The sequence below is a fragment of the Nipponia nippon genome, unplaced genomic scaffold, assembly GCF_047370975.1.
Source record: "Nipponia nippon isolate SJK-2023a ecotype South Korea unplaced genomic scaffold, ASM4737097v1 scaffold_2, whole genome shotgun sequence".
Lineage (NCBI taxonomy): Eukaryota > Metazoa > Chordata > Aves > Pelecaniformes > Threskiornithidae > Nipponia > Nipponia nippon.
The window spans coordinates 29,857,506-29,870,525 of NW_028262336.1; the positions used below are offsets into that span (position 1 = coordinate 29,857,506).

The following is a 13,020-nucleotide window of genomic DNA, read 5'->3' on the forward strand; positions in this document are numbered from 1 at the left end:
TGCACAGCTGCACCCTGGCTGAGTGTCTGGCTGGTGAGGTGCTGTCAACCCAGGGCACGTGAATTTTTCACACCCCATGGGAAGAGACGGGCAGCCGAACTTTGTAACGTGGGGCTGCCCTCCGTTAGATGCTGCCTGTGTCACGGGAGCAGCAAAGCTCCCAAACAGCAACAGCACTTTGCCACCACCATACCGCGCAGAGCATTTTATGGCAATTTGCTTTCAAGGAGTCACTGAGAAAATCATCAGAAATGTCAATTATGGTGCACTCTGCAGCTTACAATCAACTAAATGCATTTCAGTATTTTGTCCCAGTGGCTGTGGGGCATGGGGACAACTCCTGAAATGTAACCTCAGAAACAAAATTTCAGATAAGGACCCATTTTTGTGACTGCTTTATAAGCTCCTGAGGCTTGGAGCAACAGATTTTTTTTAAACCTCATATATAGTAAGTTGCAGATGTCACTGTAATTCTCTCAAAATCCTCAGACATACACTAAAAGGGTATGAAAAACTTTAGAAAAACTAAAGCTTTTATAGTATCCCTTACATACAGTGATACTTTAAAAATTAGTTTAACTGATACAGAACACTTAAAGAAACCTATAGAACCTATTATGTGCTCAAGAGTAGTTGTTGTATTTGCAGGAAACCAGCGTTGTTTAACACCTGCCACTACAGAGTTCCCTCTGCATTTTGTTCACAGAGATAACAAGAGAGAAGTCATACAAGTCCAAATGTATTTTTGCTTTCTACCAACGTTGACGACAATAAGAAAAATTAACGATTTCATTTTCGTTTGCTTTACTGCTAGTTTTTGCTCATATTTCACTTTCAGATCCCTCATCCACACTCAGAATGGTTCAAATCTTTGAGCACAAAGCCTCCAAGCACTGTTTTTTTAAGACTTCATTTAAGAATACAATTTTTCAAAGCCTGACTCTAGATCTGCAACTAAGTTTCATTTTAAAGCTCTTTCCCTTTTTGAAACCTTATTTCTAAAAAGCTTCTAGAATTGTGTTGAAGTTAGAAATCACTATGATAAAGACCTGAAAAATGGCTTTCCATTTCTGTTCCTCCTCCCCCAAGCTATATCAGATTGTCTGACAAAAGTTATTAATATTTCTTCCTATAAAGTTTGCCTCACTTGTATGGTTAGCTTATACCGGCCTCAACAGTATTACTTTTCTGAAATATTTCAGTACTTACTAAGCAATTCTTTGATTTGGTATTTCTGAGCAAGAGCCTGCACATCCTCTTGCAGTTGCAGGTCTTTTTCGATGACGCTCCACTTATGCAGCAGCAGCAGGATCTCTTTGTCTGAGAGAACGCTGTCATTCACAGTGAACCGGCTCATTTCTTTGAAGGCCTCAACAACTATAGCACGATATTCCAGCACAGAACTGAGTGTACTGAAAAACTGAGTCAGTTTGGCTAGGTCTAAATTAGTCCTATGAAAAGAAAACAGAAGTGCCATGTATTTTTCTGTATGCTAATTAATAAAAAAAGTACAGTTTTTTTCTCCTTACAGTCTCTTCCTGCAGTTTTCTAGACATACACTTTTGTTTCTCAGGATGCCAGTAATAATTAGTTTCATTCCCACTGAATGCCCAGTGCTTCGTTCCATTAGTGTTTGGCAGAACACACCATGAAACACAGTCTTTCCCCTCCTGCCTGTAAATAGCAAAGGCAGATGGCACACAAGCAAGAGGCTAGGGGTCTGGAGCTTTACCTACACTTTTTTTTCACATGAGTTTTCAAAATTTTGAGGAAATAAAAATAAACATAGCTTCTGCAGGCTGTGGCAATACTTGTCTGCACGAAGAGCTGCAGATACTATTATGAACCCAAACAGAACTGGTTACTCATTTGCTTTCTACTATCCCTGCTGCAACTGCTGTGCTTAGACAGGTTAAGTGCTCTAGATCTGGAGAGAAGAGACTGATCCCTTCTTAGCGTTGTCGTGTAGAACTTTGCATGGTTTCTCCTCGTACAGTTTGCAGGCACGGTATAGACACGAAGACTCTAAAGCTTCAGAGAGTATGAAAGATCCTTGCAGCAAATAGCATTGCTAACTGCGGGCTCTAATCCAGCAGGAAAAAGGTAAAACATAGCAGCTTAAGAGCGGCCAATAACGAAGGATGTAGAACTTGACAGTAACTATGACTCAGTTGTTATTTTATTCCAATGTATTTAAACAGCTAAATCTTCCTGTCAAAGAAATCTCATCAAGATTCACTACTCAACATTCAAACTGAAGGGGGAAAAAAGCATTAAACTACCAGAGATCAAGAAATTCTTCTGGCCTTAATAAATTTCAAACTGGACAGAGGATGACATGCAAATTGATTAAAAAATAAACAAAACAAAAAAAAAGGACTTACCGAATGTGTTTGATTAATGTGATCAAAACATACAGAAATTCATTTACAAGCTGAATTGGAAGAAACTTCCTGTTCTCCTGGGATTGATTCTTGCTTTCTCTCTTGCCTCCTAAATTTGTTAGCCACAGAGTATGGAGTAAGGAAATAATTTTATGTAACAGCTTGTTTTCCAGAAACCTGAAAAACAAAAAAAAAGAAGCAAACACCCATTTGGAAGGCAGATCCTAACCAGGAACCTGTCCATCACCTAGAGGGGACCATATTCTAGTGCACTTCTGGAGCCGTGAATGGCAACGGGTGCCTCTCAGCCAGGACCCCATCAGGGCATGACAGCGCACCCCCTTTAAGCCCCAGCCACATGGAGGCCCTGGTCCCTGGTGGGACTAGATGACCTTTAAAGATCCCTTCCAACCCAAACTATTCTATGATCACAGCCCCTGCATGAAACTAGTGACTTCTGACTTGCATCTTTCATTACACAGCTCTGCCAAGTATTCCATTACATTGCAACCATTGCCACCATTTCTTTAGAGCAGTTACTGTTCAAGACAGCTTGGCTCCTTATGTTCCTAAGACTTTAAGTAATAATAGCAATGCTTACAGCACAGTATCAGAAGTCATATTTACTTTGTTATTCTAGAGGTGGGGGGGAGGGAGCAATCTCATTTTTATACAGAGGATGCAAGAAGAATACTTCTCTAAAGTACAATCACAAAATATGTTGGGTGCCAGAGGCCAAATCCAGGCTTTTTCACTTCCAAATGTACCAAATTGTACCAGAGAGAGGTGTACAATAGGGGAGCAGTACTGGGAACCTGTTCAGGCCAGTCACACTGTAGATGATCCTGAAAAATCTTGCTTGAACCTGCCAGGGGAATCTATGCAAAAGAGATTTTGTGCATGTGTCTGTGTTTGTGTGTGTGCACATGTGCATGTATGTGAGGGAGAGGCAAGGGGAGGAGGAAGGAGAAGGAGGAGATATGTTATAGACAGCTCAAAATCATTATTGTGCCAATTACTGTGTAGGAGATCCTACGCAGGATGTGAATTGTGGGTATATGAAATGAAAGGGTCACATACGCTAAAATAAGGTGCCGTTTTGTTTTCTAAGTTTTTCAAGAAAGCGTTATCAAAAACATGAAGCATGCTGTGCCCCCCCCCCCATCATCCCTCCTACTCCAACCTGAAAGCATCTTAATTTTCTTTTTAGAAACACAAGGGAATGTTTCAGAGTTCGGCAGATTCTGCCAGTATGCCAAATGTCACAACCGCTGACAGGCCATCTCCATATCGGTCACCCTTGTTTTCATACTCAGTTGCATAATTATTCTACTGTGGACAGTAAAATTGTTCTGATTTCACTAGTACTTCCCTAGTTACCTTTTCTCTAAGATGTGGAGTATCCAGGTTAAGAGGCTGTGATCTTGTATCAGCTCATAGGCAGCTCTGGTGACACAGGCAGCATTTTGTAATATCTCCAGAATACGACTCTGAAACAGAAAATATAATTTGTTCTCTTACAAAATAAGGATACAGTCAGGATCTAATCATTATCAATCTTTCAGGATATAATTAGCAACCTGACTGGGATCTGGGATCTGATCAACTTGAAATGTACTACCAAACACCACGTTTGTAGCAACCCCAAGGAAGAAAAGACATTCTCTTTTCAAGGCTTCGTACACACATACGCTACTCTTAAAAGGAAATCGTAAAGCAGAAAGACAATTTTCTCTTTTCGTCCAAGATTTTGATACCTAACTGAGATACTTTTAATAGACTGGATTTCTCAGGGTGGATGCTTATGAACATGAGAGCTTCTGGCATGTGAGTTTTCTTCCTGCTGTACATGTAATACGCTGGTTAGGGAATAAGGAGACCTAGAAAAGCAAAGACCCTGAGCGAGACTGCGGTATCTGCAATATTTTCCAAGAAGCAGCAGAAATATGACTAGAGCCAGACCACCAGTTGATGAAACTGAGTGAGGTTCCACGATGGCAGGGACCTGTTCCAATTTCAGGGGACATGGATGTGACTCTGGTTTAGACATAAGCAATTATTTCCCCCTCCATACATATACAAAATCAACAAGGAACAGATTTTCAGGAGGGCAAGGGAAGAATCAACTGCTCCTTTCTGCTTTGTATTTGGTTTAAGATCTCCAAACCTTGCAGAGTTTTGTGGTTTGGGTTTTTTTGTGTTTGGTGGTTTGGGTTTTTTTTGTGTTTGGTGGTTTGGGTTTTTTTTGTTGTTGTTTTGTTTTTATTCTTACCTGGGAGCCCTCATCACACAAAGGACTGTTGAAAAAGGAAAGAATGACCTGGAAAATCCTCTGGTAGTCATAAAGCTCGTAGCAATGTTTATCGCGCAGCCCTTCTCCAAGAAACCTGAGAATCCACTCACGTTCTGTTTTGTACTAGAGGCCATAAGAAAAATACCACCATCAGACATTTCAAAATAATGCCTGCTCATAAGAGCACAAAAAAAACCTGGTTCCCTGAGAGTGCCAGCACAGTGCTTAACAGCTTTTTCTGGACTTCTCAATTTTAATCCCTATCAAATTTAATCAATAACATCCATCAGGAACAGTTATTCTGCAGCTGAAATATGCACCGATAATGGAACTTTAAAAGTTGCTGTTTTAAAATACTTCAGTTGAACTCAACATTAATAATCTAAACTCAAATATGAACGTAAGCTACCTAGGGCAGAACATTCTGTTTGTTGTGCTTACAGAGCACGCACAGCACAACTCATGATTCCATTATGTGTTACTACTAAGAAAACAACAAAGAAACCCAGAAATAATACTTCTAATTCCAATATAAAACAAAACAAAGATGCCTCTAATTAATTACCTATGGAAGAATAAGATTTCATTGCATTTTTATGGCTTTTTTCTATTCTTTTCTGAAGAATTAGTGGATAGCTAAGATGGGATTCTTACATTACCTCGAAATCAAAACTGTAGAAAAGTTGGAAAAACCCTGGTACTTTCCTCAGGTCCAAATACTGGTGTGACAACAGGAATCTGTTTACCTTTATATACATGTGCTCCTCTGTGAAGAGAAACAATGGTTATTGTGGAGGAAGACAACGATCACAACACACAACCATGCAGAAAAATAAATGGAACCTGTATTTTCCAGTGTTTCAGCTAGCTGTCAGAACGGTACATGAACTACAGTGAGGCCTTCTGCTCTAAGGCTGATTATATTGTTGGCCGTCCCTCCTCTTCCCAAAAATGAAACGTTTGTTCAGAGTGCACATAAAGCAGGTGAGAAGATAAACATTCAACATGGCTCTGATTTCAGCAAGTCCAGCATTACTTCATTGATAAAACAGAAATCCGCAGCAAAGCGAGAGGCAAATTTCTCCACGTTTCAAGCCTAACACTTCACGTTAAGCAATCGTAATTTTTAACCTACAGACCAGACATGTCCCCCACGAGCAGTGGAACAAGTTGCCCAAAGGGACTATACAGTCTCCATCCTTGGAAACTTTCCAGGATCAGTCTAGAGGTCTGGAGGTTTTCTAGGATAAAGCCCTGCACAAAGTGGTCTGCCCTCATAGCTGGCCCTGCTTTGGGCAGAGGGTTTAGCTAGAGACCTCACAAGGTCCCTTCCAAACTGAACTACTGCCCGATGCTATGATTTTCCTTTGTAATAGTGACTTATGTTCAGTCAGTGTCTAAGGACAAAAGGACGCTCGGGCCAACCTACTCTGATCTGCTGAACAGGACCCGCACGCTCATCTACTTTTCACACATCTAGTTCTCTGCCCACTTCCACCCCAAAATTATGAGGAGGTAGTGGCTTCATCCCTGATGGATCAGACTGGTTTTGTACGCAAATCAAAATGGCACTTCCCGCTTCTCCAGTAACGCAGTCTACACAAGCACTGAAAGTTCTTTGAAACACAGGAAGGCATACTTCATGGCTCCTACCAGTGTCACAGCTATCTCATCATCCAGTAACGGTCAAGGACGTTACTCCACGCACAGTGACTCACCCCAGGAGTTCAACACGCACGGTAGGTTACAGTACCTGGCTTCAGAATCTGCTGTGCCACACGAGCAATGTAGAGGGTCAAAGAGAAGGTAAATCTGAGGTTTGGCTGCCTGATTCCATTTTGCACAGCATCCAAGAGATACAGCAACTGCAGCACAGGAGCCCAGGGGAGCAAAGATTGAACCATAACCAAAACGAATACAACACGAGAGCATGAATACATAAATAGGCTTTTAGAATATTTCATAGGCCATAAATCAAATACCAATCCCATCAGGATTTCTATTCCTACAAATAAAATTCCTAAGAATTTCTAAAACACATTTTCCCCCCTTTTTCTGCCCATTGATTATAACAGGAGGAAACACAAAGCAATAGAGGAGAAACAATGGAAGAGGATAAAAAGCTTCTTTGAGTTCTCTCACCATGTGCACGTAGATGGATGAGTAAAGCAGCGACTCTCCCGTAAGTGTCCATGACCTAAAACGTCTAACCTGGCAGACTATCAACTGAGCTCAGTCTTACCTGACTCTTCTCTCGAAAGCGTGCTCCTTCCAGATGAGAACGAAAGGAAGCCAGGACAAAATACGCGGCTGCTCTCATGTTGGAATCATAGCTGCTAAGGGCAGCTACTGTTAGACCCAGGGCGTTGACTTCGACAAACTTGTGACATGCCACTACACACTCTGTGTGGGAAGAGGGGAAAAAAAAAAAACAAAAGAAAAACACCCAGTGCGTTATACTGATATGTCACAAAGCATGTAACAGCACTATAATCATTAACAAAACTTCTATTCATAAACACCAATTTCTAGATCTACGCCTACAAACTATTACTTTGCTGCATGCTGAAGCCTCCTTCAGCTAACAAAGGCATTCTGCAAATGATTCTGAACAGGAATTCTGAGCTGAAATTAATGTGGTCAGTCCCATTTACGTGAGACAGAGGTGATTCTGGCTGCTAGACCATGCAAAGTTAGGAGTAAATTCTGTAAAGACATCGCATGTCTCACTGTTTCAGGAAAGTTAAGTACAAAGAAGAACAAGAGGGGAAATTCTCCTCCTCAAAACATTTTCTGGGCATTTGATAAGTCTGTGCCTGAAAGAAAGATCAGCATAGCCAATGAAAAGCCTATCTGCACTAAAGAGCTTCTGCAACAGACGGGAGAATAATACTTAAATAAGCCATTAGCCACACCCATTGTTACCGTGCAGGCACGAGTGATTCTGCTGGTAAGGCATTTCCAAGCAAAGTACTAAACTGTACCCCTATGCCCTTCTGGGACAAACAAAATCCAGCAATGAACGGTAACCAGCCAAACAGAAAACACACCCTTGAATCTCACATTTATCTTCCATAGTGTTTTGCCATCAGGATTTAGAGTTTCTCATTTACGGGCTGTGTGTTTTGAAGAGCTTGTGCCATTTCTACCCACTAATGGCTAGAAATGACTTGATGTAAAACCTCCAGAATATCTCCCGTGCTATTTCTATTCCATTCACCAGTAATGGAATAAAATGGCACCTCAGTTGTATTTTACCAGCTAAAGTGCAAACGTATTGCGGTTCTGAGTGTAACAACAATATTCACATATTTTCTTGTAATTCAGACTGGAGGTCAAGAGGAAGTTTCTGAGAAACAAATATTCCTATTTAAGAAGAGGCTGTAGTCTTACTGACAAGTACCTATATTTGGTCCACTGATTTCCTCCCCCACCACCACCCACACACAACTAATATATATATATATATATATATATATGTGTATTTTATATATATTTATGTAAAAATCACAGATTATTTATGTCCCCGCACCAGCAGCTGGGCTGTTTCTCTCATCTTTTCCTCAACTGCCAGAACTCCTACTTCAATTTCGTGCCTGGCAGTTTCATACCCAGCTCTGCTAGTTATGGGCCATGCAACGGCAGGGTCTCCACCTCCCAGCACTGTCTCCCAACCAGCCCACTGCTACGTGACCAATGCAAAGGCATCACTGAAGTGCAATAACAGATCTTTTCAGGGAGTGGTTTTACCAGTTATTTCAATACTAGCAATTACTGTACACTTCCCCTACACCACTTCTCACCAAAGCACATCAAGATTAACTGGCATAATGCAAAACACCTCAGTCATTCTCCTCGTGAGCGAAAAGATCCCTCGTTTGTTATCGTGGGATACCTCTCACGTCACCAGAGCTCGTACAGACACAGCTCTGCCCCACTCTACTTCCAGGCACTGGGCAAGGCCACCACCTGACTGCCAAAGTAAAAACAGCGAGAGGAATAGCAACAACAGGGCAGGAGAAAGAGAAACAGAGCCCAGAGAGACACCTAATCTATGCCTTCTGCTACCTTCTGCCTGTGGCAAAGCAACTCCGCACTGCCCACTCTTCAGGCAAGATGCAAGGGTGCAAGGTAAGCACTGGGAAATGGAAGCTTTCTCTTGAATCCCAAGTGAACATGCAAAGATGACCTAAAACTCATCTGCCTGCAGAGGATTCTCCCTCACTTATGGACACCTCACACATAGCCCTGGCCTATACAACAACCCCTCTTCTGTACAGGATCAAATATGTGTTGTATGCCCTTTCACAGCAAGCCACCACAGGGCTCTCCTTCAGACTGCAGTTCTTGAGAACTACTAATGTACACTAAATAGACAGACAAAGTGGGTAGTTTTATAGGGTGGTACCACATAGTGAAATCCAAGGTCCTCACTTCAGCAGTGAAGTTCATGCCGGTCACAGAAAGATTTATTTGGAAAACTTTATTTCACTGAAAACATGCAGTGGAAGTATTTTCCATCCAGCTGACCTTGGAGAATGTGTTCAACAACTAACATAAAATAACAAGCTATTATTAAAAAAAAAAAGTCAATGCTATGTCTGACATACAGTTTGTTTAAAGTACCTTGAGAACCATGATGGAAAAGCTTTCCACAAGATGCTTATCAGAGCTAAACTTAGACAGAACTTGCTATCTGCCCAACTCCAGACTTACTTTTTACTCAGTGAGCATTAAACACTGTGCAATAAGTCTACGTTTATAAATTCAGCAGTTACATAACATCTGTGCACAGGGCATTGTGCAGCCAGTACAAAGAGCAAATAAATAAAGAGGAACTGGGAATTCCAAGAGCAGCTGACATGGTTTACAAGCACCGTGGGACTTGAACTCATAAATCACTTGGGCCCTTTAAAAATGCCTCTCCTAGGACACAGACTCTCCCTCAGTGTGGAGCAGCGAAGAGAACTATTTTTCCCCTCTCCAGTTTTAGAGTCAGCCTATATCGGGATAGCCACTGCCTCCACAGCTCTGCAAGAACATGATGCGCAAGAGCTCCCTCAACCCCACTGCTTCCCACACAAGTGGTCATCCTCGCTGGCTGACTGTAGCGCTCCTGAGGCTGACCAACAGCCACCAAATCCCTCCTTCCAGTTAAGGTGGTGGCCTCCAGGTGGTGGGTGATGATGACAGGTGCATGACAGCAGTGCTTTTTCCAACTGTTACGCCCAGGTTCACAAGACACTGGCTGTTCATGCTCTTCATCAGTAACAACCTCAAAGACCCAGCATTAACTGGATCAGCCAAGACCCCTCCTATTGCAAAACACCAAATAGTTCTGGTACCTTTTTTCCCCTTGGTAGACCAAAAGACAGTTCTTTTTACTGCTGTCAAAATTATACAGAGTGGTTTACAACTATAGCTAAGTATAGGCTAAAAACACACAAAACAGGTACTGTGCTATAAGGGTATAGGTGAACAAAGAAGGACTGTAAGTATGATTTCACTGAAAGACTGTTATCAGCCTGCCAATTGCTTCTGATACTATTGTTGTGGAAAGCCAAATCCAGCTGTAACTACACAGTGGTTAACCATAATCAACATAGGGAGGGAGCTGGTTAGGAAATTCCTTATGATACTTGTCTTACTTTGATCTTTAAGGGCTCTCTGAATAGTCAATGTGCCTGTGAAGTGCCTGAAGCAGGGATATGCATATGCGAAGCAGGGTCATGTCAAACAAGAAAAGCGAGGCTAAGCAACTAGTTTTCAAGCACCATGTAGACCTCATCAAACTGTCCAACAATTCTGAGCACAGGCCTACTCGTGACATAAAACAGTCCCGTGCATCTCTGTCTGATGGAAAATGAGTTGGCTGAAGTTTCCCTATACTGTAACCACAGCCTGTAACAGGCCAGATTTCCAGTCAATTCAGTCACGGTGTCCCTCACAGAAACCAGTACCCCTGCAGAGATTTACTCTGGTCAGGAAACAACTTCACCCTTCCCCAGCAATGGTGGCTTCTGGGTTATGCCCAGAGAACTTCTCCAACGTTGCAGGGCATGGTCTCCAACCTGCCCTACCTCTGCCCGGCTCCTGCTGAGAGCATAGCTGCAAGGAGCCGAGTACTGCTCCCAAAAACGCAGCCACAAAGCAGCCCCAGATCAGAGCAGTCCTGTCAGCTGCAGGTGGGGCACTGCATGTAGCAGCAGAAGGTACCATCCCTCCCGTGCCCGTTTTGCTCATCGAGTTGCTGTGACACCGTAGCTGATGCAGAATACAGCTGCACGCATTCACCAGAAGAAACACAACTTTCTAGTGGGGAATATTCTCTACTGATCCCTCTTACGCTATTTTATAATTACATTGTGCTGGTTTTTGTGATATACAGAATGCTGTCTGATAGATCAAAGAACATAAATCTTTGTCTACTGTTTGTCTCTTCCAAGCTGTTTCCAGTTCCAGTTTAAAAACCTCTCCTCACCTTAAGCAGATCAGTCTCTCTACGTAGGGTTAACCCACTACATTTAAAAGAGCTATGAGGGAGCACTTAGTCGTCTGGACAAGAGCAGCTTGGCAGGAATGCCTGTCTGCTGCTATGTTGCTCTATTTCTGAGTAGTGAAATCTCACTAAATATACTGCGGTATTTGGAAAAGTGCTTTAAAAAAACCCAACAAACTTTAATGCCAATTATGCCTTGTTATTTTTAAGTCGTTCTCAAAATTACAATACAATGCAGTAGGTGGTTAAATGATGTATGTTTCTTCTCTCCAAAGCCAGGCACAAATTTCTTTGTAGTATTAACTCTTATACTGCAAATAACAGAGCTACACATGGAGCCATGCAGCTCCCACAGCAGAGTAAAATGAGACTAAATATCGAAGAGAAACATTCACTTTACCTGGTCTGGTCAGTTCACTGAAGAGCTGAAGTAGAAAACAAGGATCGTAGAAGTCATCAAGACTCTTGACACTTTCATCTCTATATAGTGACTCTTGTCCCTCCTGAAACCAAATCCAAACCAGTATTTGTACGGAACAACACCAATTTCCAGCTTGGTTTCAAACTTCCCCAACCACCTCATCCCATTATAAAGCAGCCGATACTAAACCTTGCAAAATATAATGCAACACAGGGTGAGACATGCTTGTGTTTAAATCTGGCTTTCACCATCAAGGTTCCAAAACTATTTCCCTTGACTAGCACAAACAAATATAGAAGCATGTTAGCAAACTATGAAAGACTGAAGAGCCCACCATCAGCGGATCCTTGGACAGTCAAACTAAACAACTGTTTAAAAGTCAAATTCTGGTCTCACTTATATGTGACAATCTTCGCAATGCTGCACAATCACACCTGCCAACAAGATGTGGTCCATATATTGCAATTCATTTGAAAAGTGCTCCTAAATAATTAATTCCTCCTACGAATTTAAATTACTCTCTTGATGTAAACAAATTGCAATACATTGCATGAATGCAAGAAAGAAATGACTGAAGTGAAAGGCTCTTTTTCTGCATCAAAAGAAGGATAATTCAGCAGTCTGAACCAAAGCACCTGTGATGACAGAAGACGGCGATGCTGAGGAAAAGACAGAATTGTCTTCATCATCTTTTCTCGATCTAGCAGACATAGAATCTCCTCCATGCTTGGCTGCTGCCATAGTGACTTCCCTAGACTCTTGCAAGTCTTGTGATGCTCCACAGCAGCTGGACCCCATAGCAGGATTCTTAAACATTGGTAAAAGTAAAGGCATTCATCAACAGACTGCTAGCACTGAGCAAAAAGCAATTACAGAGGATATAAATTAGTATTTAAATTTTCCCTTCACTTGTACTTATTATCCTGTGGAAACTTGAAACTAGAACTCGTTTCCCTGGCAACACCTTTTTCATCCATCCAAAAGCTTTTCAAATTCAGTCTGAGGGTGTCTCATTAACTATTTCCTACCCTGTTAATCCAAGTCAGAACTTACCTTCTCAGAAAAAACACTTTTTTATTTAAGCTATAAAGGCAGGTAGGTATGATAGCAGCTGCAGGAAGAGACAGTGATCAAGACCTGGTCAGACAAGGTTGTCTCAAATGCAATTGGTATTTCAAACCAGTATCACAGTGGTTCAGTAAAACATAAACTCTCCTCCTCCGAGTTGCTCCTTAGACCCCCACTTACTTTGCTATTGTGCTTAAAGTGGTATTGATATTGTCATTTATTATGTGAGTACTGCCAGCAGCATGCCTCACTGTCAGTGAAGCAGCTGGAGGAATGGTGTTAGGCTCCTTATCACCCAGAACCTGAAGGCTCCCATTTGCAACACGAGTTGGGCTCTGCTGGGTTGCATGCACAG

The 13,020-nt window shown here is 41.9% G+C and overlaps 1 protein-coding gene across 1 annotated transcript in view; it reads right to left on the reverse strand.

Moving 5' to 3' along the window:
• The window catches only part of URB1 (URB1 ribosome biogenesis factor), a 56,471-nt gene that overhangs the window by 2,492 nt on the left and 40,959 nt on the right, over positions 1-13,020 (reverse strand). Inside the window, exons 29-37 of the mRNA XM_087758229.1 lie at positions 12,233-12,404; positions 11,577-11,679; positions 6,920-7,080; positions 6,431-6,542; positions 5,337-5,443; positions 4,657-4,800; positions 3,765-3,874; positions 2,385-2,561; positions 1,210-1,451 (exon numbers count right to left, since the gene is read on the reverse strand). Of these exons, the coding sequence (XP_087614355.1) occupies positions 1,210-1,451; positions 2,385-2,561; positions 3,765-3,874; positions 4,657-4,800; positions 5,337-5,443; positions 6,431-6,542; positions 6,920-7,080; positions 11,577-11,679; positions 12,233-12,404 (1,328 nt within the window). The remainder of the gene's footprint in view (positions 1-1,209; positions 1,452-2,384; positions 2,562-3,764; positions 3,875-4,656; positions 4,801-5,336; positions 5,444-6,430; positions 6,543-6,919; positions 7,081-11,576; positions 11,680-12,232; positions 12,405-13,020) is intronic.